The sequence below is a fragment of the Acipenser ruthenus genome, chromosome 36, assembly GCF_902713425.1.
Source record: "Acipenser ruthenus chromosome 36, fAciRut3.2 maternal haplotype, whole genome shotgun sequence".
Lineage (NCBI taxonomy): Eukaryota > Metazoa > Chordata > Actinopteri > Acipenseriformes > Acipenseridae > Acipenser > Acipenser ruthenus.
In genome coordinates this window covers 8,947,480-8,970,820 of record NC_081224.1, presented here as the reverse complement: position 1 = coordinate 8,970,820, position 23,341 = coordinate 8,947,480, and the positions used below count along the sequence as shown (strand labels likewise).

General features: G+C 40.0%; 1 protein-coding gene across 3 annotated transcripts in view; it reads right to left on the bottom strand.

Annotated features, from left to right (window-relative positions):
• Positions 1 to 261: 261 nt before the first annotated feature.
• LOC131706685 (interferon-induced protein 44-like) overlaps positions 262 to 23,341 on the bottom strand; it is a 212,275-nt gene continuing 189,195 nt past the window's right edge. The window contains exons 1-7 of one of the 3 annotated variants that reach the window (XM_059008261.1): positions 21,820 to 21,918; positions 21,679 to 21,739; positions 21,370 to 21,580; positions 5,236 to 5,361; positions 4,142 to 4,283; positions 2,319 to 2,416; positions 262 to 1,833 (exon numbers count right to left, since the gene is read on the bottom strand). In XM_059008261.1, the coding sequence (XP_058864244.1) occupies positions 1,672 to 1,833; positions 2,319 to 2,416; positions 4,142 to 4,283; positions 5,236 to 5,361; positions 21,370 to 21,573 (732 nt within the window). In that variant the 5' untranslated portion in view covers positions 21,574 to 21,580; positions 21,679 to 21,739; positions 21,820 to 21,918 and the 3' untranslated portion in view covers positions 262 to 1,671. Of the gene's footprint in view, positions 1,834 to 2,318; positions 2,417 to 4,141; positions 4,284 to 5,235; positions 5,362 to 18,338; positions 18,410 to 21,369; positions 21,581 to 21,678; positions 21,740 to 21,819; positions 21,919 to 23,341 lie in introns of those variants that run through there. The other 2 variants (XM_059008262.1, XM_059008260.1) reach the window with 2 other exon arrangements.

The window sequence follows — 23,341 nt, the reverse complement described above, 5'->3', positions numbered from 1 at the left end:
TAATTTTATTTATAGGAATATTTAGGGGTGCCAATAATTCTGACACCTATCTTTTTGAGAAAATGTTTTATTATTTATTTCTTAGCAGACGCCCTTATCCAGGGCGACTTACAATTGTTACAAGATATCACATTATACAGATATCACAGATATATTTTTACATACAATTACCCATTTATACAGTTGGATTTTTACTGGAGCAATCTAGGTAAAATACCTTGCTCAAGGGTACAGCAGCAGTGTCCCCCACTGGGGATTGAACCCACAACCCTCCGGTCAAGAGTCAAGAGCCCTAACCACTACTTCACACTGCTGCCCTATTACTTGTTAATAAAAAAAAAACTTTTTTCTCTGAGCAATTGTATTAGAATAAAAGAATATAGTTTTCCCATATATTTGAGCATAAAATATAGCTCATTACCTGTGTTGTTTATTTTATACAGCCTTTTTTGCTCATCTTTATCAAGGGTGCCTGTATATATTACATGCAGAATGAGACTTGCGTGGTGATTTCTCAGATGGCTTTTGAAAAGTGTTACTGCTGCTGCTTGCCTCAGAGTTTTCTTTGTTCTGTTCTCTGACTAAATAAATACCACAGTATATTTGCCATTTTTTCTGTAATTCTAAGTGACAGAGATGAAAAAAAAGATTGTTGAGTGATTTAAATGCTGTTTCAGTTGTATGTTGACATTTTTACCTACAGAAACACTGTTTAGATAATTGTTACTATTAAGGCGTAGTAATATTAATAGATCAGGTAAGTAAGTTGGTCTATGATGTCATAGCCGTGCGGTAAGACAATTATTACCACAGTCATGTGATTTTGTTCAGCCAATCACAGCACTTAATTTATCCAAGCAATTTTATAAGGGAAGCTATATTACAGTACATGGGAAATGTATGAGATGGGATTTTCAAATACAGTGGTTAGTAATGTGAACATCCTGAAGTTAATACATCTGAAAGGTGTTTGAATGAACCCCCTTATTAGACAGACTGGCCAATACAGTACAATACAATACAATACCATACAATACAATACAATAGCAACAGCAAACATGAGTGCTGCGTAAATAGGAAACAAAGGCATATTTTATTTATTTATTTCAAAAAAACATCATTCCCATTTCATTTATGATGTTATGAAAACTAAGACTCATGCTCACCTGTGATTTACATTCTTCATTTTCCCCAGTCTTTAACATTATTGAAGAGTATCTGTAAGCTGTAAGGTTCAGCAAAGGTTATTGCTGATTAATTCAAAGATCATTAATTGACGTTAGAACTAGATTTAAACAACAGTACTCAAGTAGAGTATTTTAAAAAAAAAAATCATAAAATGATAGATTAAACAGTAGATTACATGCTGAATAATTCAGAGCTGCTTATTGACATTTCTTCTGTTTATGCAAAGCTGACAGCTTAGAAATGGATTTAACAAAGTGTACAAAGAGTATGATTTGAATTTTCATAAATACAAAAAGTAACTCTGTGAGAGCGCTGACTGGGTGATACTTCTTGTATCTGGGACCACAGCCTCCTGCTGCTGCTAGTCTCTCTCCAAACAAATTAATCAACTTCCCAATATACCAAGTGACTATTCTCCGATTAGCAATCAATTAACCAATTGAGTAATGGACTCAGCGTGCTTCAGGTGTGACAGGTGATACTCTACATTCTCTCTTGAAAGGGTTTTGCAGCCATCAGCATTTGAGCAAACGCCTCCAACAGCAGAGTTCCTTTTATTTGGTTAATTTTCTCCCCCTCGAAGTAGTTTGAAACCACAAGGACATTGCACATTGAAATTCTCATCTCCTTTGCTAACATTTCAATCTGAAAGAGAAATGAATAAAGTATTAGTTTAGAAAGAACAGCACATTTCAATGCCTGCTGCATGTGTCGTGTGAAACATGTTGTACTTGATGTCCTCCAGAAATACTCCACTGCGATTTTCATTTTTATTTTACAGCTTTTCTCTCTCTATATTTCTTTGTTTTATTGCCACACAAACAATCGCTGTTGTATTAAAAATAAACACTTGAACATTTGGGTTGACCTTGACCCATCCAAAAAGGATGACCGTTTTCTGGACGTTTGGATTTTACTGCATTTCACCAAAATCAGTTGATGTTTATAAGAAATGATTTTAACTTCATACAGTTATTCTTTCCTGTATCTAGTGTTTACTTGAAAAGAAAATCACCCATTTATCAGTTCAGGTCTAGTGCTACTTGGACTCTGGGAAACTAAATCTTCTTGAAGAGCCCTGGATTTTATTAGCGTATGTTACAATCCATGTTGATATTGTTTTGACTCACCTTTTGTTTTATATCTCTTCTCCTGTACAGACTTTTCAAATCCTCAGTCTTCTCAAAAAGTTCATCAACGCATGTAACAAGCAGCTGGCATGGTACTCCTGAAAAGTGATACATTAGAAGTGTTTGTGTTATATAGCGTCTAGAGTGATAGTGGATAGAAAAAAAGATCATGTTTCAGGTCAATCATCTCATTTAACAGACTTGATTAACACTAATCATCAACAAACTAATATTCCTTCACCCCTGTAGGAGGGGTTACCCAAGAAAAATGCTAATCAGGATCACTGAAAACAGGCCTATTTTTTTTTTTTAAATTTAGTGCCCAATTATTTTACCCCTAATTTGGAATCTTCAACTATCATCGATGTTTCAGGTCAATCATCTCATTTAACAGACTTGATTAACACTAATCATCAACAACCTAATATTCCTTCACCCCTGTAGGAGGGGTTACCCAAGAAAAATGCTAATCAGGATCACTGAAAACAGGCCTATTTTTTTTTTTTTTTAATTTAGTGCCCAATTATTTTACCCCTAATTTGGAATCTCCAACTATCATCGTTTCTCCTCACTGAACAGCGATCTCCACACAGCACAGCAGATCTGAAGGTTCAGTGGGTATCCTCCTATCCCACAACCAAGCCAACTTCCTTTTCACACCCAGCAAACCGAGAGCGGATATCAGTGAGGTACTGACCTCTGGAGGACAAAGGCTAGCCCTGCAGATCTCTGCCCAGGCTTACCAGCTGTCTGGCCTGTAGAGTTCACTGTGGCTTGATGAGGACAGACAGTCCCTGCTGGTTTATCCCTCCCTAACCCGCTGGGAGCGTCAGATCCAATGCAACGCCCCCTTGGAGTCCCCATCACAGACCGTCTAACTGCGCACAGGCAGGATTTGAACCTGCTCTGTAGGACTCATCCTGCACGCCGTGCGGTACTGCTTTTGCCAGATGAGCCACTCGGGGACTCTCCACCAGACCTATTTAAGCAGTAATGTTCAACGCAGCAGTCATTACCAGCTAGATAATCTACCACAGTGAGCTGAAGGAAGGAGCACTTAACCAAACACAAGGTAAGTTATCTTCAGGTAACGACCACTGCAGAAGATATATTAAAACAATTTTTGGGGAAATGAGAAACTGTGGTGTACTTTTAAGGTGTGGTTTAAGGGTTTTACAGTAGTTTGGTCTGGGTCTGTTTAAAGCGAGTTTTAAGATCCTGTTAGTCTTTACAGGGTGTCTAACTGTGATAACACTTTACATGAAGTGTCTCTAATTACTGTGTATTTATGTAGTAGATACTTAGTAGCAATGCATGTGTACTTACATGTATGCATAATATAATCCTAACCCTATCTCATCCTATCATCAACCCTAATCATAACTACACCTTACCCTAACACACCTAACCCGAACCCTTTTCTGATACAATTGTGCACTTGTATCAAGTATATTGTAGTTATGGACACTGTAATTGTGTAAGTACACAGACGTTTATTAGGTAACTACAATGTAAATAAACAAGAGTCACACTTAGAGATGGATTTGCTAAGTGGCATGTACAAATTCTAATTGGCATACAAATTGGGCATGAGCACAGTATTTATTCTATTCTCAACAGGTGAAGATGTTTACCTGGTGGCAGCTGCAGGGATATATAATATATATGAGAGAGAGAAAGCAAGAGAAGGAGGAAAAGAAACAAAACAAAATAAAAAACAAAAAAATTGTATATCGAGCACATAAAGTATATATATATATACACACACACACACGCACACACACACACAGGAATTGGCACACACAATGCTAATGATATATTACCAGTCACTGTGAGCATTCCAATGAATTCTTTATAAAACCGAATCAAGGCCAGATTTTCAGCGTTGTGAATTGATATAACCAACACAACACAGTGGATTTTGTCTCCTTCCATTGAGCTTTTTGTTTTCAGAATATCGTCAAACTAAAAAATAAAAACAAAAATAAGTTTTAGAAAACAGTTTCCATTTCTCAAAAGATACTTAAAATATTACCAAGAAAAGTCAATTTTAAAAGAGATTATTACAATTTTCTTTTTAATGCCTCCAGTTAGTCATCTATATGCATTGAGAAGCCGATTAGCTATTCAGAGACTGAGGTCTATTAAAATGACCTGCTGGGAATAAATGAACTGACTTATTAAGTATGGTTAATTGCTGTGGTTTTAACTCACACAGTTTTAGCAATAGTTTAAGTAATAATAGGGAGAATTACCCCCCCCCCTCCCAAAAAAAAAGCATGATGCAAAGATACGTGTAAAAAAATCAAGTCCAGCATGCTACATTTGCCATTAAAAAATTAGTTAAGGCTGTTTGAAAGTTGTATCTACTTCTGGCATGAATCTGAATTTTAAAAGGAGCTGAAAGTCACAATATATGGGCAGCAGTGTGGAGTAGTGGTTAGGGCTCTGGACTTGACTGGAGGGTCATGGGTTCAATCCCAGGTGGGGGACACTGCTGCTGTACCCTTGAGCAAGGTACTTTACCTAGATTGCTCCAGTAAAAACCCAACTGTATAAATGGGTAATTGTATGTAAAAATAACGTGTAAAAAATAATGTAATTGTATGTAAAAATAATGTGATATCTTGTAACAATTGTAAATTGCCCTGGATAAGGGCGCCTGCTAAGAAATAAATAATAGTAATAATAATAAATGAGCTGAAAGCATTAGTTGTGAATGCATGGTGTGTTTGTTTCTCTGTATGCCACTGTAAATGATGGAAGAGAGAACTGTATTCACTTGCATTGCATCATACTGTGTAAAAATAGTATTCAATGATGTTACAGCTGCTGAGCCACTCAAAGGAGCCAATGCACTTTCAAAATGCTTTCTACAAGTCTTTTACACATCATTGCATTAACATTACTTACATACCTTTGAGCCTTCAGCCACTTCACCATCTATGATCTTTAATATTTTCATGGCATTTTCTGTTTTCTCCAATTCAAATCCTGCTGTATCAAAGATTTTGATCTTCTCAGTGAATTTGTGGCATCTTAGCTGCAAAGAAATTATACAATGCTCATATTTATTATCCTTATGCATTGATATTATGTGCAACCTGCTATAGGTATAGGTAAATTAACACACAAGCCCAGAAAACCCAAATTAACAAAGTGATACAAAACTTGCTCGACTGCACCACCCCCAGGTTAAATATAGAGCAGAAGGAACTCAATCTGGTCTTTTAACAAGAAGTACTTAACCACATTCCGACAACTGCAAACACTTTTCAATGAAATAAAAAGTAGTGAGACATGAATTACAAAAGTGCAATTTTTTTTTACAAGTAACAAAAGAATGCATTTAGCATAAACTGTTTTTTTTGTTTGTTTTCTTTAAAAATCAAACACATATATGGTGGATTATGAGTTACAAATTTAAAAAAAAAAAACTGTTATGAGGCTCGCTTCAGAACCATAGACAAAAATGAGTTAGGGACACGTCAGGCACAGATCTCCTATCACCAAAGCAGGGGCGGATCGAGACTGTCATGAAGGGGGGATACTTGATACAAAACATACCGTTAAAGTAAATAATATATTGACATTTTTAATGAAAGAGGAGGGTCCGGACCCCCTGGACCCCCCCATGGAAAGGTGCCTAAATGAAGAAAGAAACACACCGTGCAGCAATCAAACAAAACAGAAAAAACAAACGTTAATACAAGCTAGAAAAATCAGTGATCCAAAGAATCTAAAACGTGACAAATCAAAGAGAATAAATCATGCAAACCATACATAATAAATATCAAAAATAAACAAAGCAACACCCTTCACTACAGATCCCCACACCTGCGAGAGAAGGGAAACGTGCGCCCGAAAACTGGACTGGAAACACCTCGGTTTATTCTATGCAGCAATACAGACAAACACTCAGTTTAGCGAGACTTCACTATTTATCGGGTGTTCTCGATTTACAGACCTAAACACAAGCAAGAGCACAGAATAGAATTATATATCGCACACATTTTTGAAAAATATACAAAACAAAAATAGAACCCTAGAAAACAGTGGCTGGCACTAATCCTTATTTCCTGGAGGCTTTAGGTCCGGTATCACCACACGTCTTGTCCTGACAACGCAAACCCTCACCTCAGACCTGTCAACTCTCTCTTATTTACCGGGAGTCAGTCCAAGACAGCTCCCAGGACAGACTTTTTCCCGTATTTTACACATAATTTGAAAAGGAATTTTCTTTGATAACAGTTCAAGTTCTAAAATCATGGTGACCGCAGTGCAATACCGGAATATATTTTTCAGGATTTGGGACCCAGGGGATCCCAGTGGCATGCATGCATTCAGGGTGTGAGGTGAGCACGGTGCTGGAGCTAGTCGTGTTAGTACACGTTACCACTTACAATGGCTTTCTGTGCGACAAGTGCAACTGCTCCGGTTAAAAATCACAAGTATTAACACTAGAACCGCCATAGTTTCTGACTACCTAGAACCGCTGCGCACGTCAATTTGATGTTTACATTTTTAAACAGCTTTGATATGAAAATTAAAGAGAAACTATAGGATAAAACTCAAAAGACTTATTCATGAACATCATATCTAACATTTGCAGAGCAGAAACACCGTATTTAAACATAAAAGGCCCGCTAAATCCTAAAACATCCAATATATCACTCTCCAAAGCTAAAATATAATTCCTATACCTTATAGCAATGTATCAATATAAATGAGATATAAATTCAAACTTGTTCTTACCTTCCACTGTATTAAATGAGTCGGTGTGATTTTCTTGAGTATTGAAAAGTTGCCTGGACATATTGTAAGCCTAGTGCACAAAGAAAACCACTTACAGGAGTTTAAAACATCTCTGTACTCCTTAAACGTCTCCCCTGAGTTTAAGAGTGTGCTCAGAGCAATAATAGAGCTCTGTGAAGTTGCCCCCCCTACAAACAGCACAAACTTTGAGTCATATATCATTCGTTTAAAACAAATGTTTGTGCCACTATAGTTTTTAAGATATTAACAATTATTTTTTTGGGCAGTGACGTCACTCAGCCCCCCTGCAATACCAGAATTGAACCAAACTTTCCTCATTCGTTTGTGCCGGTTTGTGCTGTTGAAACAAACGTTTTTGCTATTATTGTTTCTGAGTTATTAATAATATGCTTTTCGGGCTGATGTCACTCAGCCACCGCCACACAATGTGCTGCAAGAAGCGCAGCACCTGCACATTCTGAAGTGAACGCCAGTAAGCCTGGCCAGGCATTCTAGTTCACTGTCAATGCATCTTTTTCAGCTCCATATATTCTTTTTGTTGTTGCCTAGTTTTTTTTAACTCCTTTGCCATGAGGTATAATTCATGTTTTACTACCCTATTATATTATGGTTTATACAGTAATTTTCTGGCTATGCATGGTTGTATGTGGCCCCGTCTTATCCGTAGTTGGGGGTGGAGATTCCTTTGTTTTGGGAGCATGTTACTGGTAAGGTATAAAAGCACAAAAAAGCCAGGTATGGGGACTCCCTGTTCCTTCTATGGGTGACAAACGTAGTTGGTTTCCAAAACCTTATAAAAGTGTTAGCCTGTGTTTTGCGTGCAGCTATTTTTTTTTTTACTTTTTTCCCCCTATGTTTTCAGTATGTGTTGGGACTAAGAATAGCGCTGCAAACATGCAGTTATACCAACACGCAGCTCTTGTTTCACGTGCCGTTCTAACAACCTCTCGGTTTGATTTGCTACTTTGTATCACTGTTCAATTGCTATGGACCAAGAATAAGTTTCAACCTTTGAGATTTCCAGTGTGATATGAACTGGAGGAGCTACACAGCAGATTCACTGTGACCGGGTGAGATCAATCCTTTTTTTTATTTCTGCTGGATATTGGATATTACAAATATATATTTTTGAATGGCCATTCAGTTTTTGTTTGAAGAGTGGTTTTCTTTTTGTTGTTTTATTGGATATCTTTTTGTTATTTTTTGGGAACTGTATTAGACTTTTTTTTTTTTGTACTTTTTGCTATAAGACCGGGACTAAAACACTGATGTGCAACTATTTCTGTATACATGTAATGTGCAGCCGTGTAGATTTTTGAATAAGCAGTCTAATTATTTAGAAGCATATCTTTAGTTTGCTTCTGTTTCTGTAGTAATGGTTTGCAATTAACGGTCCTTCTAAATGGTATTATGTATGTAGCTATTAAAACACATGATATATAAATGTATCTTTTCTACCAGCTGCAATGATTGGTTTATTTAACATTGAAAGGGTGGTTTGTGCTTGAAAGTTTTCTGATACTGTTTAAGTCCTACTATACTGATTTCTCCATGTACACGCATTTCATTACTGCTATATTTGCTAATGGTAGTATCTAATAAACAGATCCTGTTAAAGTTTACTCTCTTGCTTCCCGTGAAATCCTTGTTTTATGCTGTACTGATTTACTTGCTGGGGCCGCAGTATTTGGTGTTTTATCCTCTGTGTCAGTATACTCCTATGACCTAGGTGTTTAGTTATTTTATACTAGGTAAGTTTGTTGCAGATTGGTAAGTGAGTCTAAATGCTAGTTAGTTGTTGTAATGACATCCACAGCTGTTTGTAGTAATACATTTTCTAAAGTGTTCAGAGCTGTGGTAGATTGAAGTCAATTTTGATAGCGTGTAAACTGGACCAGCTTTAGACCTGCAGGACAGTATAAATTGGCAAACAGTGTCTTAGAACGCCAGCCGTTCTAAGCGCCAGCCAGTCTAAGGGCCACACGTCCAAGGGCAGTCTGAGATGTGACAGTCTAAAGGCCACACGTCCAAGGGCAGTCTGAGATGTGACAGTCTAAGGGCCACACGTCCAAGGGCAGTCTGCGCTGTGACAGTCTAAGGGCCACACGTCCAAGGGCAGTCTGCGCTGTGACAGTCTAAGGGCCACACGTCCAAGGGCAGTCTGAGATGTGACAGTCTAAGGGCCACACGTCCAAGGGCAGTCTGCGCTATGACAGTCTAAGGGCCACACGTCCAAGGGCAGTCTGAGATGTGACAGTCTAAGGGCCACACGTCCAAGGGCAGTCTGAGATGTGACAGTCTAAGGGCCACACGTCCAAGGGCAGTCTGAGATGTGACAGTCTAAGGGCCACACGTCCAAGGGCAGTCTGAGATGTGAGTCTAAGGGCCACACGTCCAAGGGCAGTCTGAGATGTGACAGTCTAAGGGCCACACGTCCAAGGGCAGTCTGAGATGTGAGTCTAAGGGCCACACGTCCAAGGGCAGTCTGAGATGTGACAGTCTAAGGGCCACACGTCCAAGGGCAGTCTGAGATGTGAGTCTAAGGGCCACACGTCCAAGGGCAGTCTGCGCTGTGACAGTCTAAGGGCCACACGTCCAAGGGCAGTCTGAGCTGTGACAGTCTAAGGGCCACACGTCCAAGGGCAGTCTGAGCTGTGACAGTCTAAGGGCCACACGTCCAAGGGCAGTCTGAGCTGTGACAGTCCGAGCGAGGACAGGTAGAGTGAGGACCTTTTCCCAATCTCTCCTAATGGCTACTGGAGGCCTCATTCCTACTCTGACACTTAACGTCTGGATCCCCTGGACAAAGCGTGCTCACTCTTTCTCCTCTCCTAGAATAAACACTGGTAAGTACCTGCTCAAGATACCGCTACTAACTCCTTCTCCCCTACACTGCCTGCTTTTTCAATTGTCATCCTCTGACTAACAAATCTCTGCTTCTTACTGAACTTGTAACTGATGCTAATCTTGATCTTCTCTGTCTAACTGAAACCCGGCACTCTATAAACGATATGCACTTACTACATCTAGCCACCTCAAATGGCTATGCTCTTTGACAAGCCTCGCCTCATTGGCCAAGGCAGGGGCACTGCTGTTATTGCTAAATCTGTGCTTGCTTTCTCAGTTCTTTCTTTGCCAGCCTTTTCTTCATTTGAGCATCTCGTAATCAAGCTCTCCTCTCCCACGTCCGTTACTTATCTACCGTCCACCAAAGAATAACTGCTTTTATTGCTGAGTTTTTGGAATTTCTCTCCCTCGTCTGAACTTCTACTGACAAAATCCTACTCCTAGGTGACTTCAACATTCATGTCGACTTGCCTTCTTCACCTCTAGTGACCGACTTCCTAACGCTCCTGGACTGTCTTGGGCTCTCTCAATCTGTCAACGTCCCCACTGACACCCGTGGACACACCCTGGATCTGCTCATCACCAGGTGACAACCTCTCTGTGATGAGTCAAAGGGGTTTCGGTCTGTAATTCAGCCTCCCGACAGTAGAAGGCAGCAAACCAACTCGGGACTTCCCTTACCAAGGTCTCGTGACCATGACGAAAGTCATCTTTATTTTTATGTAAATTCCAGCCACTGGAGTCAAGTGAGTTGTAAGGACACTTGTCAGTTTGGGATTGGTGTTCCACTGACTACAGGGGCGGGGCGTTGCATACTAAAGGGAACGTACTACTGTGTTCGGGGTTGGTCCTAAAAAGCATAGGCGGGGTGATTAGGCTGGAGGGAGAGAGGAAGCATTGGCTTGTTTTGGTTTCATTTTTGCTATCACGGGGCGGAATACACATTAACGTTTTCTTTTCTGTTTTATCCCTTTTTTATGTCCGGGGATATTGTGAAGAGGACTAAGGAGTTTCCGAACCCTTCTTTTTATCATTATTCCAGCACCCCCTCCCTCACGCCATTCTTTTTTTATTTTATCATGTAACAAATAATATTAAAAACCAATTTTATTTTGGTTGCATGTAAATTACTGTCTAGACATTCCATTATTACTCACACGCCTCACACTCTCCAATAGGGTTGTCAAAAATACCGATACTTTGATACTATCGCGATACCAAATTTCAAAAACGGTTCTGAGCTTCATTAATTATGCATTCGGTAATACCGAAAAACAGAAAGTATCGGAGGACTCTGTACTTGTATAATGAAAATTGCGTGTTTGCGTCCTTCATGTAAAAGATGGAGTCGTACTAAAAAAAAAAAAAGCTTCCCTTTATGTCCGCGCAGGGACACCATACACTCCAGGTGGGAACAACGACAACGAGGCAGCCAGGATTCAGGAGTAAAAGGTTAAGATGGAAGGCACACAAGCCCAGCGGCCCGCGCTCTTAGAAAAAGAGAACAGCAGGAGTGCTGTGTGGAAATATTTTGTTTATGAAGCGAATGAACAGGGCAAAGCAAAAGAACCCTCCAAGCACATATGCAAACGGTGCTTTAAGACAGTACAAACAAAATGAGGCAACACCTCACATTTAGCGAAGTATTTGGCAGACAGGCACCCTGACCTCTTCATATAATTCAGACAGGTTAGCGACAGCGTAGATTATTGAATGAATGCATCACATATATACGTTAAAAAGTCCTCAAGAAAACGATGAGGAAATGTGAAATTAAGAAAGCAAGCTAGCTAATTTAGCACTAATGTGTACGGTGTTGTGCTCTACGTTGGAGTGATAGATAGTATTTGTCTGCCTTCACATTAATGTTACAAATAACGACTCGTTATCTGTCAATGTATCAAACACACTTTACAGATTTCTCTCTGAGGTTAGTCTAGCTTTATTGCGGTCGCCCCTGGGCTCGGCCTTCTAAGATGTAGTACATGAGAGCGGTATATCATAGGCACATATGGCTGTCACTCTTGGAAAGGGGCGGACTGTGGCTTTCTAATTATACCAAATATGAGCATCTACGTCGGTGAGAATCTGACTGACTGCTCACGCTGTCTGAGAGAGCACTGGATGGAGCAGACGCGCAGGATACTGGTACTCTCTCGTCTTTGGTTGACAATATGGTGTCCCTCTATTATTATTATTATTATTATTATTATTATTATTATTATTATTATTATTATTATTTATTTCTTAGCAGACACCCTTATCCAGGGCGACTTACAATTGTTACAAGATATTACATTATTTTTTACATACAATTACATTATTTTTTTTACACATTATTTTTACATACAATTACCCATTTATACAGTTGGGTTTTTACTGGAGCAATCTAGGTAAAGTACCTTGCTCAAGGGTACAGCAGCAGTGTCCCCCATCTGGGATTGAACCCAGAACCCTCCGGTCAAGAGTCCAGAGCCCTAACCACTACTCCATACTGCTACCTCTACAATGCCACCCTTACTCAGATCATTGAAACCATTGCCACGCTTACAATAAGAATGGTGAAGAAAAAATACACATGCCCATGGTACAACTGTAAGTCACCCTGGGTAAGTGCGTCTCCTAAGAAAATAAATAAATAATAATACACCCTTGAACTTCGAGTGCTTAAGCCTGCCTGCCGCAAGCTTGAGCGCAAGTGGAGGTCGTTCTTTCGGAAACAAAATTCACAACATCTATTCTACGCTCTCTTGCCACAAACCCAGTTTTGTACTTGACCACCTTGACTTGCCTCCGGTTACCCCTCCTGCTCTCTCCTCTCTCCTCTCTCCATTACTGATGTATCCGGCCTACTGTTGAAATCAACTACTGCCACATGCCCCTTGGACCCCTGGTAGACTTGTCTGTCTCTGTGCTTCTGACCTTGCTCTTTCCATTATGCATACTCTCAGCCTGTCCCTGGATTCAGGCTCATTTCCTGCAGCCCACACCAGTCCTCAAAAAACCCCCCCTTGACTCAGCTGTCTTATCTAATTTCCATCCAATCTCCAATCTTCCTTTTCCCTCCAAAACTCTTGAAAGGGCTGTAGCCAGCCAGCTGATGAAACAGCTCATGGATAATAATCTGCTTGAATTTCTGCAGTCTGTCTTCCGGCCGCATCACCGTACTGAAACTGCTCTGCTGTGGATTGTAAATCATCTCCTGCTCAATGCTGATGCTGGTGCTCCATCAGTGCTTGTCCTTCTTGACCTAACTGCTGCATTTGACACCATAGATCATGACATTCTTCTTGACCGCCTTCAGAAGTATGCTGGTATCTCTGGAACTTGTCTCTCCTGGATGTCATCTTACCTATCTGGACGCATGCAGTTTTCTATGCTGGATGCAGTGGTGATGCAAACCCAGTCACTTGTGATGCCCCTCAAGGGTCTGTTCTTGGGCCTCCTCTTCAACATCTACATGCTTCCCTTGGGTCACCTCATCCACCAACATAGACTCATGTTTCACTCCTATGCGGATGACACCCAGCTCTACTTAAAACTCGACCCTGGGGGGCTCCCGAGTGGCGCATCCAGTAAAAGCACTCGCTAGAGTGCAGGATGCGCTCTATAGCCTGGATGTCGCGAGTTCGAATCCAGGCTATTCCACAGCCGACCGTGGACAGGAGCTCCCAGGGGGCGGCGCGCAATTGGCCGAGCGTCGTCTGGGGGGAGGGAGGGTTAGGTCGGCCAGGGTGTCCTCGGCTCACCGCGCACCAGCGACCCCTGTAGTCTGGTCAGGCGCCTGCGGGCTTGCCTGTAAGCTGCCCAGAGCTGCGTTGTCCTCCGACGCTGTAGCTCTGAGGCGGCTGCACGGTGAGTTCACAGTGTGTAAAGAAGCGGGCGGCTGACGGCACACGCTTCGGAGGACAGCGTGTGTTCATCTTCGCCCTTCCCGAGTCAGCGCAGGGGTGGTAGCGGTGAGCTGAGCATAAAAAAAATAATAATTGGGCATTTCAAATTGGAAGAAAATAATAAAAAATAATTGGCAACGACTAAATTTAAAAAAAACAAAAAAAACAAAACAAAACTCGACCCTGGATGTCCCTCTGCCATGGTCTGGCTCTCGGCTTGCATTCAAGACATCGAGGCCTGGATGTCTGCCAATTTTCTTCAGCTCAACACTAACAAATCTGAACTCCTTCTAGTAGGATCTAAAACTCAACTTAAGAATTTCAATATAGCTGCCTTGAACCTCGGAAACTGTCTGCTGCTGCCTTCCCCCACTGTGCGAAGCCTTGGTATACTTCTGGATAATAACCTCTCCAAAGTCCGTCCATACCTTTCCCTCCTGGATGCAGAGATACTCTGTCATGCATTCTCCTCTCAACTCGACTACTGCAACTCTCTCTATGGTGGTCTTCCGGCACGCGCCATCAACAGATTGCAGCTAGTTCAGAATGCCACCGCCAGGATCCTTACCAGATGTAAAAAACGTGAACACATTACCCCCCGTCTTGCCCAACTGCACTGGCTACCTTTAGGGTTCAGGATTATTTTCAAAATTCTCCTGCTCACCTACAATGCCCTTCATCACACAGGTCCAGAGTATCTCTTCAACCTGCTGACCCGCTATGTCCCTGCCCGCAAGCTGAGGTCCTCCGACTCGTTTGTTATCCCCAAGCAAAAGTGCACCACACCATGAAAACACACTTTTAGCTTCTTTTAATATATATATATATATATAAAGTGTAGTCTGGGGAGAACACAGGACTACACCTCCCAGAAGGACACGGGCTAAAAAGCCCTAATTTAATTGTTTTATTAGTTAATTATCACCTGCACCTGGCTATTATTGTAAATTAGAGCCAGGTGCAGGCCAGTCCCTTCAGGGCTGCTGCTGTGTGGAGGGCCCAGTTGACAGTAAAATACAAAAGGTACTGTGTGAAACCTTTTAGTTGTGTTTGTGTAAACAGCTTAGCTGTCCGGCTTCGTTAGAGTGAATGTTTAGTTAGTGCTCCGAAAGGAGCTAGGGGTTTGTTTAGTTTTATTTATTTGGTATAATTAAAAGTGCACGTCAGAGGTTAAAATTCAAATTCTGTGTGTTGGGTCGTGATTTGGAAGGGAAAAGAACCCAAGAGAGTCTGTGTGGCGAGTCTCTGGGTCACAAAAAAAAATAAAATAAAATAAAATAATATATATTATTTTATTTATTTATTTAGCAGACACCTTTATCCAAGGCAACTTAAAGAGACTAGGGTGTATCAGCTGCAGAGTCACTTACAACTACGTCTCACCCGAAAGACGGAGCACAAGGAGGTTAAGTGACTTGTTCAGGGTCACACAATGAGGCAGTGGCTGAGGTGGGATTTGAACTGGGGGCCTCCTGGTTACAAGCCCTTTTCTTTAACAACTGGACCACACAGCCTCCTCCATATATATATATATATATATATATATATATATATATATATATATATATATATATATATATATATATATATATATATATATATATATATATATATATATGCTGTCAATTAATCGCAGTTAACTTATGCGATTTAACTAAAAAACCTAATAACGTGCTGCACTGTTGAGTGGACCAAAAGTATGTAGCTGCAGAACGAAGGCTCCCACACCATATCTCTCGCAGGGAGCTCACACAGGGTAGTGCTGCATGCGCACCTGGGAGCCTTCGTTCTGCAGCAATACCCCTCTCGAGTGGACGCTAGATCACTTTGACTAAAATTAAGGTGAAATAAAGAGAGATAGACATACCATCAATTTCCAGTTGTTCTGCTATTTCTCGACATGTGGCGTCTTTTTTATTGTCTTATAACTAGGGGTCTACTTAAATTGCGGTAAATTTATGTATTTGTCACGGGTATGTTGCGGAATAAAATTAGGATTTCGCGGACATTTTGCGGACCTGTTTTAAACATTAAATAAACCTAAGTAGACAGTATTTCAGAACACTATAAAGCCTAAACATAGTGGTACTTGCTTCCTTACTAAAACAGAGTGCTGTCATTTGTTAAAAAAGGCAAGCATGCAGCATCCCCCTGCAGTTGACTTGCCCATACATTGAGACTGCACGTCTGCATCCACTAAATTGGTTGGAAGTTAAGGCAAAGCTTTGCCAAGTTATACAGATGTGGAAATCGGTTAGAAACAGCCCAAAAACTTGGTTACACAAGGGCATCTGGCATACTTTAATAAAGTCAATGTATGCAGTACGTTCGTTGTCATGTTATTTGTCCCATCCAATAATTTATTTTATTAGTACCGTCAAAACAAAGAAAAAGTGGCTATTCGAGTCTAAAATAGTAAGCAGCAGGTTGAAGCGAGGTGGCTGTGATGGATCGTTTTAGTACTGATTTAACTTGCAGACAGGAATACTTCTTGTCTGGGCTGACTTTCCAGTTTGGTTTCTGAAAGCTGTTTATTTTACATTCTGTTCAGCAGCCTTTGTAGTAGCCTTTTGTTTAATATGTGATTCTGAAGCTAAAAGGCGATCGATCGTATTTTCTCCAAAGACACATTAAGATATACAAAACAATTACCTCAGTCTGCATGTACAGTTTCTCTGGGAAATATCTTGAAACGATCATCAGCCGAAATATACTTTGCTTTTTTTGTCGTCCATTTCTACTATTTTACCTCCAATGCTGAAAACTAGATTTTAGCAACCTAAATCAAAACAATGCAGCACCAACTTTGTCCCACCCCCTACTGTACAGTACAGATCACATAAAAGCAGTACAGACGCACTGATAGGCTGATTAAAACTTTGTCATTTGAATAGTAAACAAGAACGTTAACTGCTTTGGAGAATTTCTTTTGTAAATGTTACTTGTGGACGTTTTTTGTTTGTTTGTTGTTTGCTTAAGTGCAATGCACACGGGACGACGAAGGAATAAAAAGTGCTATCTACAGAAGGAAGACACGTAGTTTGCATCGCTTGCGGTGTGCAGTAGTTCATTTAAACGATGTTTTTTCCTCTCCGTACTTGTTTGTATGCATTGGCCCCTAAGAGGTGAATTTCGTGGTGACCCCTCAATTTCACGATTTCCGCGAAATCGCGATTTAGGTAGACCCCTACTTATAACCACTGACACTGCCATCATAAAGCATTTATATTTTTCAACTTTAATAATTAAATTCTCATTCTCATTATGTATTTATTTATTTTTTTTCTGTGGTAATCTCTGCGTGAGCGAGACACTGACAGTCTGACAGCCACTACCTTTGACATTATTTCTGATTGGTCCATTGCGACGCGAACAGCTCGTAGCAAAATACAAATAAAACAAATGTATTTCATTATTTGCTCGCTTCATTCGCGCTACTCGCTTCGCTTGTGTTGTGCATTACCTCATTTAAATCGATAGCTTTAATTATTTTTGATTCGCAAGCTCATGTCCGGTGTGCATAACTCTTAACATGCAAACCCATGCCCATTGATGAGTTTGATTTGGCTTACACTCCGACTTAAGAATGTGTTTGTTAACATTTACGTATTTAGCTAAATCTGGACTTTTTTTGTTAAATCAAGGAAAAAATATGCGATTTACATTAAATCCAGGACTGTTGCCACTGTTCACTGCAGTTTCACTGACACACTCACCACTTCAAACATAATTTCTCTGGTTCTACAGGTACTAAAGTGATAGTCAGTGGCTCATTGGAAAGGTAAGAACTTGGCCTAATTAGCTGTCATTAAATATTCTATACTATTTAAATTATATATATATATATATATATATATATATATATATATATATATATATATATATATATATATATATATATATATATATATATATATATATATATAGTAAACTCTCTGTGCTGTGAATACTTGCAGTATTTCATTCTAAACTGTTTCGTAAATAGTCAGAGTGTGGGAAGAAGTGTTTTGTGTTTTGACCCTCATTAAGAAATTTTGGGACCGACAATTTAGAGTCCACTGACTTTTAGCCATTACTACTAAGTTGTATCAAACGACTATAAAACTTGGGAACTTTAACATAAAATATTTTCTAAGCAAGTGTCTAACTATTTTCCACTGGGTCATTCACGGAAGATAACTGTCAAACTTTTTAATGCCGCTCCACTTTATCCACTTCATCTCGTGGCATTAATATATATTATTGAGGTCGGCACAGGTAAAAATTCGGGATCGGGTACCAACCGTGAAAAATGCCCGGGTATCCGGATCCTTTTCAGGTAATGATTTTAAAAAGAACAACACATATATTAAGTGCATGATACATATTTAAATACTATAGTACACATACATTTAGTCCCTTCAGATCTGTAGATTTCTGTAACCTTTTTCAGTATTGGAAACATCGAAATAATAATAATAATAATAATAATAATAATAATAATAATAATAATAATAATAAATACCTTCATTGCTCATTTCTTGTAAAGACGCCAACATATCTGAATATGAAGTTTTCAAACTGTCTGGAAACGAGTAGCCATCACACTGACAAATCAGTGAAATTGGCGCGGTATGGGATTTGTAGTTTTTAATGTGTGATTAACAGTGGGCAGTGGACACCAATAAACTACATTCCCAGAGTACATTACGATTGAGCGATGACAGTTTAGATGTGTTTTTTTATGTTTTATAATTTCAGCTGAAGAAAAAAAAAAAAGAAACACATGTTTATTTTTTATAGTCAACCTTTAGGAATTTCTAGTGGCGCACGTGCGCCTAAATTAAAATTTACGTTTGCACAAGCAAATGTTTAGTCGCATATGCGACCAAATTAGTTGCACTTTAGAGCACCGTTAGGATGTTTTGTTTCTGATTTAGTTCCTGAAATAGTCGCCGCAGTTATTATTACTGAGGTGTACTTGCCACTCGCTGTGTAAGTGTTATTGTTTTCTGTAAAACATTGCTATCCTGTCAGTTAACCCCTCCCTGCCAACATTAAAAGCTTGTTTTAACGTTGTCTTTATTACGCTGACCAGAGACCCGTGTCTACCTCTAATATATACCACCCTCAAGGAAAAGATAAGGAGAGTCCCCCCTGACCATGTCGTTTTTTTCGGTTTCACATTCATTTTCTCTGCCATTTGTTTTTATTTGGCAGTGAAGCAGGTAGTCACATGACTTTTTCCCACAACTTTCATTGGTTGAATAATTATCATGTAATGTTGCTTCTACAAAATCAAAAGTCCTTTGAAGTTGCTTGCAACAAAGTTGCTCGAAATTGTAGCTTCCACATCACTTTCTACAAAGAATATCTCCCTTTCTACATTTTCCTAGCAACATGTAGACTAGTGTCCCCTCGTCTTAAAGCACCTGAACCTCATGTGCACTTGCTGCTTTTTTCTCTGCTGTTACTGCCAGTGAGATGACAGGACACAGTAATTAAGCCAGGGGCGTAGCTAGGATTAGATTTTTACTGAGGCAAAAAAAAAAAAAAAGTTTATCAAACCTCTTGCAGATCCTGTTCATGTTACAAAGCTAAAAGTTATCATCTTATAAAGCCTGGAGACTTTCTGCAAACTGCAAAGCAATATTACGTCCCTTGGATGATGATGTTAATGTTAAAATTTGATTACCCATATTATTTCAAAGATTAAAACTAATCGTCTCCCAGCAAAACCACAGCAACCTAAAATGACCATATTCACACTGTCAGAAATATGTGATTTTAAAAGGACAAGAATATAACATCAGCATTAATAAGTAGATGGGTTCATACCTTTATTGACTTGCATTTGGTTCACTGCTACTTAAGTTGCCTTACACTGCTGAGACTGGTGCTGATACTGCTGTGACTGGTGCTGATACTGCTTTGACTGGTGCTGATACTGCGGGGACTGGTGCTGGCACTGACACTGGTGCTGACACTGTGACTGGTGCTGTTAGTGTACAATATTTGTATGATTATAGTACTTTGACAAGGTATTCACCAAAAATAACAACAACAATAATAATAATAATAATGTGATGTTCCCACCTCTGAACGCTAAAAGTTTACACAGTTTCCCACTCAATTCTAATATTCTTTTGTCAATATAAATCGACGATAGGAAGTAGTACAGTACCTCAGGCGGGGGAAACCGGTCGCAGAGGTCCCGGTGCTGCCTAGCGCACAGGCCGGGTCGCTATACATGCAAATACACAGCCACTATGCTAGAATAAAACACTATGCTATAGCAGGAAGGGTGATACTTGGACGAGCTGACTGTCCAGTTAAAGTGACGAGAAAAAAAACACCACACAGCCAGCTATCCCGGTTTAGCTACACATTTAATGTCATCATAAAAACAGGTACTTGGATTTCTGCTGTGCTGGCGTTAACATTCTACATGGGGGGGGGGGGGGGGGGGGGGGGAGAAGGATTTATTAAAACGTATTGCAGCTAAACATCACATTGTGCAGGGGGAAAACAACAATAAAAATGACTTTACATTGATTCTTACCAAGAGTTGGCTTCTTTAGAAAGAAATGTGTAATTGGTTGTTTTTTTCTCTGTTTCATGTTAGCGCTGCACTGTAAACCAGAGTACAGAGTAACTTGGGAAACTAACTAATGAGAAACGTCTTTGTGGCGCAAATTTGACATACCCCAGTGTCTGTACAGCCCGAGATCACAGTAATGTGAAGAAATTAAAAAATATTTTATATATATATATATATATATATATATATATATATATAAAATCTCAATTTTACACTCTTAAAAAATAAAGTGGGTACTTTTTTTTTTTCGTTTTCACAATTAAGAACTGCCTCAATGGATGCTACGCGCCTGCATATGCGAACAAATTAGTCGCACTGTAGAGCTCTATTAGGATGTTTTGTTTCTGATTTAGTTCCTGACAGGAATAGTTGCCGCAGTTATTATTATTATTATTATTATTGCGGTGTACTTGCCACTCGCTGTATAAGTGTTATTGTTTTCTGTAAAACATTGATATCCTGTCAGTTAACCCCTTCCTGCCGACGTTAAAAGCTTGTTTTAACGTTGTCTTTATTATGCCTACCAGAGACCCGTGTCGACCTCTAATATTTACCACCCTCAACAAAAAAAAAGATAAGGAGAGTCCCCCCTGACCATGTCGTTTTTTTCGGTTTCACATTCATTTTCTTCACCATTTGTTTTTATTTGGCAGTGAAGCAGGTAGTCACATGACTTTTTTCCAACAACTTTCATTGGTTGAATAATTTTATGATGTAATGTTGCTTCTACAAAATCAAAAGTCCTTTGAAGTTGTTTTTACTTTCAACAAAGAATATCTCCCTTTCTACATTTTTCTATCAACATGTAGACTAGCGTCCCCTCGGCTTAAAGCACCTGAACCTCATGTGCACTTGCTGCTTTTTTCTCTGCTGTTACTGCCAGTGAGATGACAGGACACAGTAATTAAGCACACTAGATGAGAAGTGTAGGAGGTGTTGGAATTTAAACACTTACATGTTGTGTGACGCTTGTTTTTGCACCTGGTCTCGTGGTTTCAAAGCTTTGCACTCTGTCGTTGAATTCTTCTCTCCTGAGTTCTGAGAGCACAGAATTTAGAAAGCTTGACTTTCCGGAACCCACATTGCCCGAAATAAGAATATTTGTTGTGGAAGCCTTAGGGTGTGGTTGGTGGTTTTTTATTTCTTCTTGAAGTTTCATGTAAGCACTGTAAAACAAGTAAAAATGAAAAGAAATGTCAAACTTTAAAAAGCTCAGTCTTACAAATATTTCAAAACATACAAAAAAAAAAAACTGATCATTTACTCATCACTAAATTCATCTTCACGCCATGGATTAGGGAGAAGTTGCTCTGGTTTCGATTGTTCTGCAAAACAAGGAGAGATACATAAATATGCACAGCTCTGTTTTTTCTGTGGTAAAGATGAGGCTTTTAATATGACTTACTTCTTGTCGGAGCAGATGACTGTCCTCCCACTGCATCAGATCTGAAGGTATGGTGTAAGTTGCGATTACAGAAGCAATGATTAAATTAAAGAAAAACAAACTAATTATATATATACACACATACATATATATACACACAGTGCCTTGCAAAAGTTTTCAGACCCCTGACCAATTCTCTCATATTACTGAAACAGATGACTGTCCTCCAAAACTGTTGCCAAGAGAAAAACAAAATAGAAAAAGACGATGATAATTAATAAAGAAAAATAAAACCTACCCCATTGAAAAGGGGCAGACTTTTTGCAGACATTTTAGGGTTTTTTCTCATCTTATTTGGAACTCCAGTTGTATTTTTTACAATTGAAATTTGAGATGGCGAGCCAGGAATCTGGCTGCGTTGGTTTAGAATTTCAAGCAGAGAACTCGAAAGGACGTTTGAAGTGGAGATCTACGGTTTTTTGTTTCTGCGTGCTATGGTCTAGACTCAACCCGAGTAGTACTATTGAATTCAAATATCCTAGGATATATCAAGCAAAACTGGGAATCTGGTTGAGTCTTATTTGTTCTGTGGAATGATTACAACGCTGTGTACTGTGTAAATTGTATATCTGCTATAACCAGCAGCAGCATTTGCACTGCAGGAAGTTCTGGATTTGCTGTGGCCTCTGCTGGAGTCTGCCATACCTCTGTCATCACGTCTGCTGACAGCAGTACCGTTGCCAGCAGTACCGCAGCCAACGTTGCCAATGGCAGCATTTCCACTGCCGGAATTGCCCCGACTGGAGGAGGAGCCAGTCTTGGAGCTGTCGGCTTTTCCACTGACCGCATTGCCACCGGCAGCATTTCCACTGACAGCATTGCCATTAGCAACATTTCTGCTGCAGGAATTGCCCCAGCTAAAGGAGCCAGCCGGGGAGCTGTCGACTTTTCCCACTGACAGCATTGCCACCGGCAGCATTTCCACTGCTAGTGGTGCCACGGGAGGAGAAACTCTCCCAACCGTCAGCCTTTCAACTCGGCTGGTGGAGCCAGCCTGGAAGCTGTCAGCCTTTCCGCTGACAGCATTGGTATGGGGAACATTGCCGCCAATGGGGCCCTTAAGGTCTCTGTGTCTCTGGCTCAGGACTATGGGACTTTTGGGCTTTTAAGGGGGAAGTGGGCGGCCATGTGTGCTGCACACAAAGGGGAGGGGGGGATATGTGGCAGAGTGCCCCGCCCCTGTGTGTAATTTGTGTTATATGTTGTATGTAGTGTGTTTATTGTTGGTGTATATGTACTTTTGCACAGGATATAATGGGGCTATGCTGATTAAAATGGGTAACTGTATGGAAGCACAGGAAGTGCACACATTAGTTCATGTGCTGAGATTCAAGTGAGTGATTAATTAGTAATTGAATCCCGGCACAGATGTGTGTGTGTGTGTGTGTATATATATAGATGCACAAATCACTCTTGAGGTTGGAGAGTACGGGAGAGAGTCAGGAGAAATATAAATAAATTACTAACAAATGCTACGCGTGCT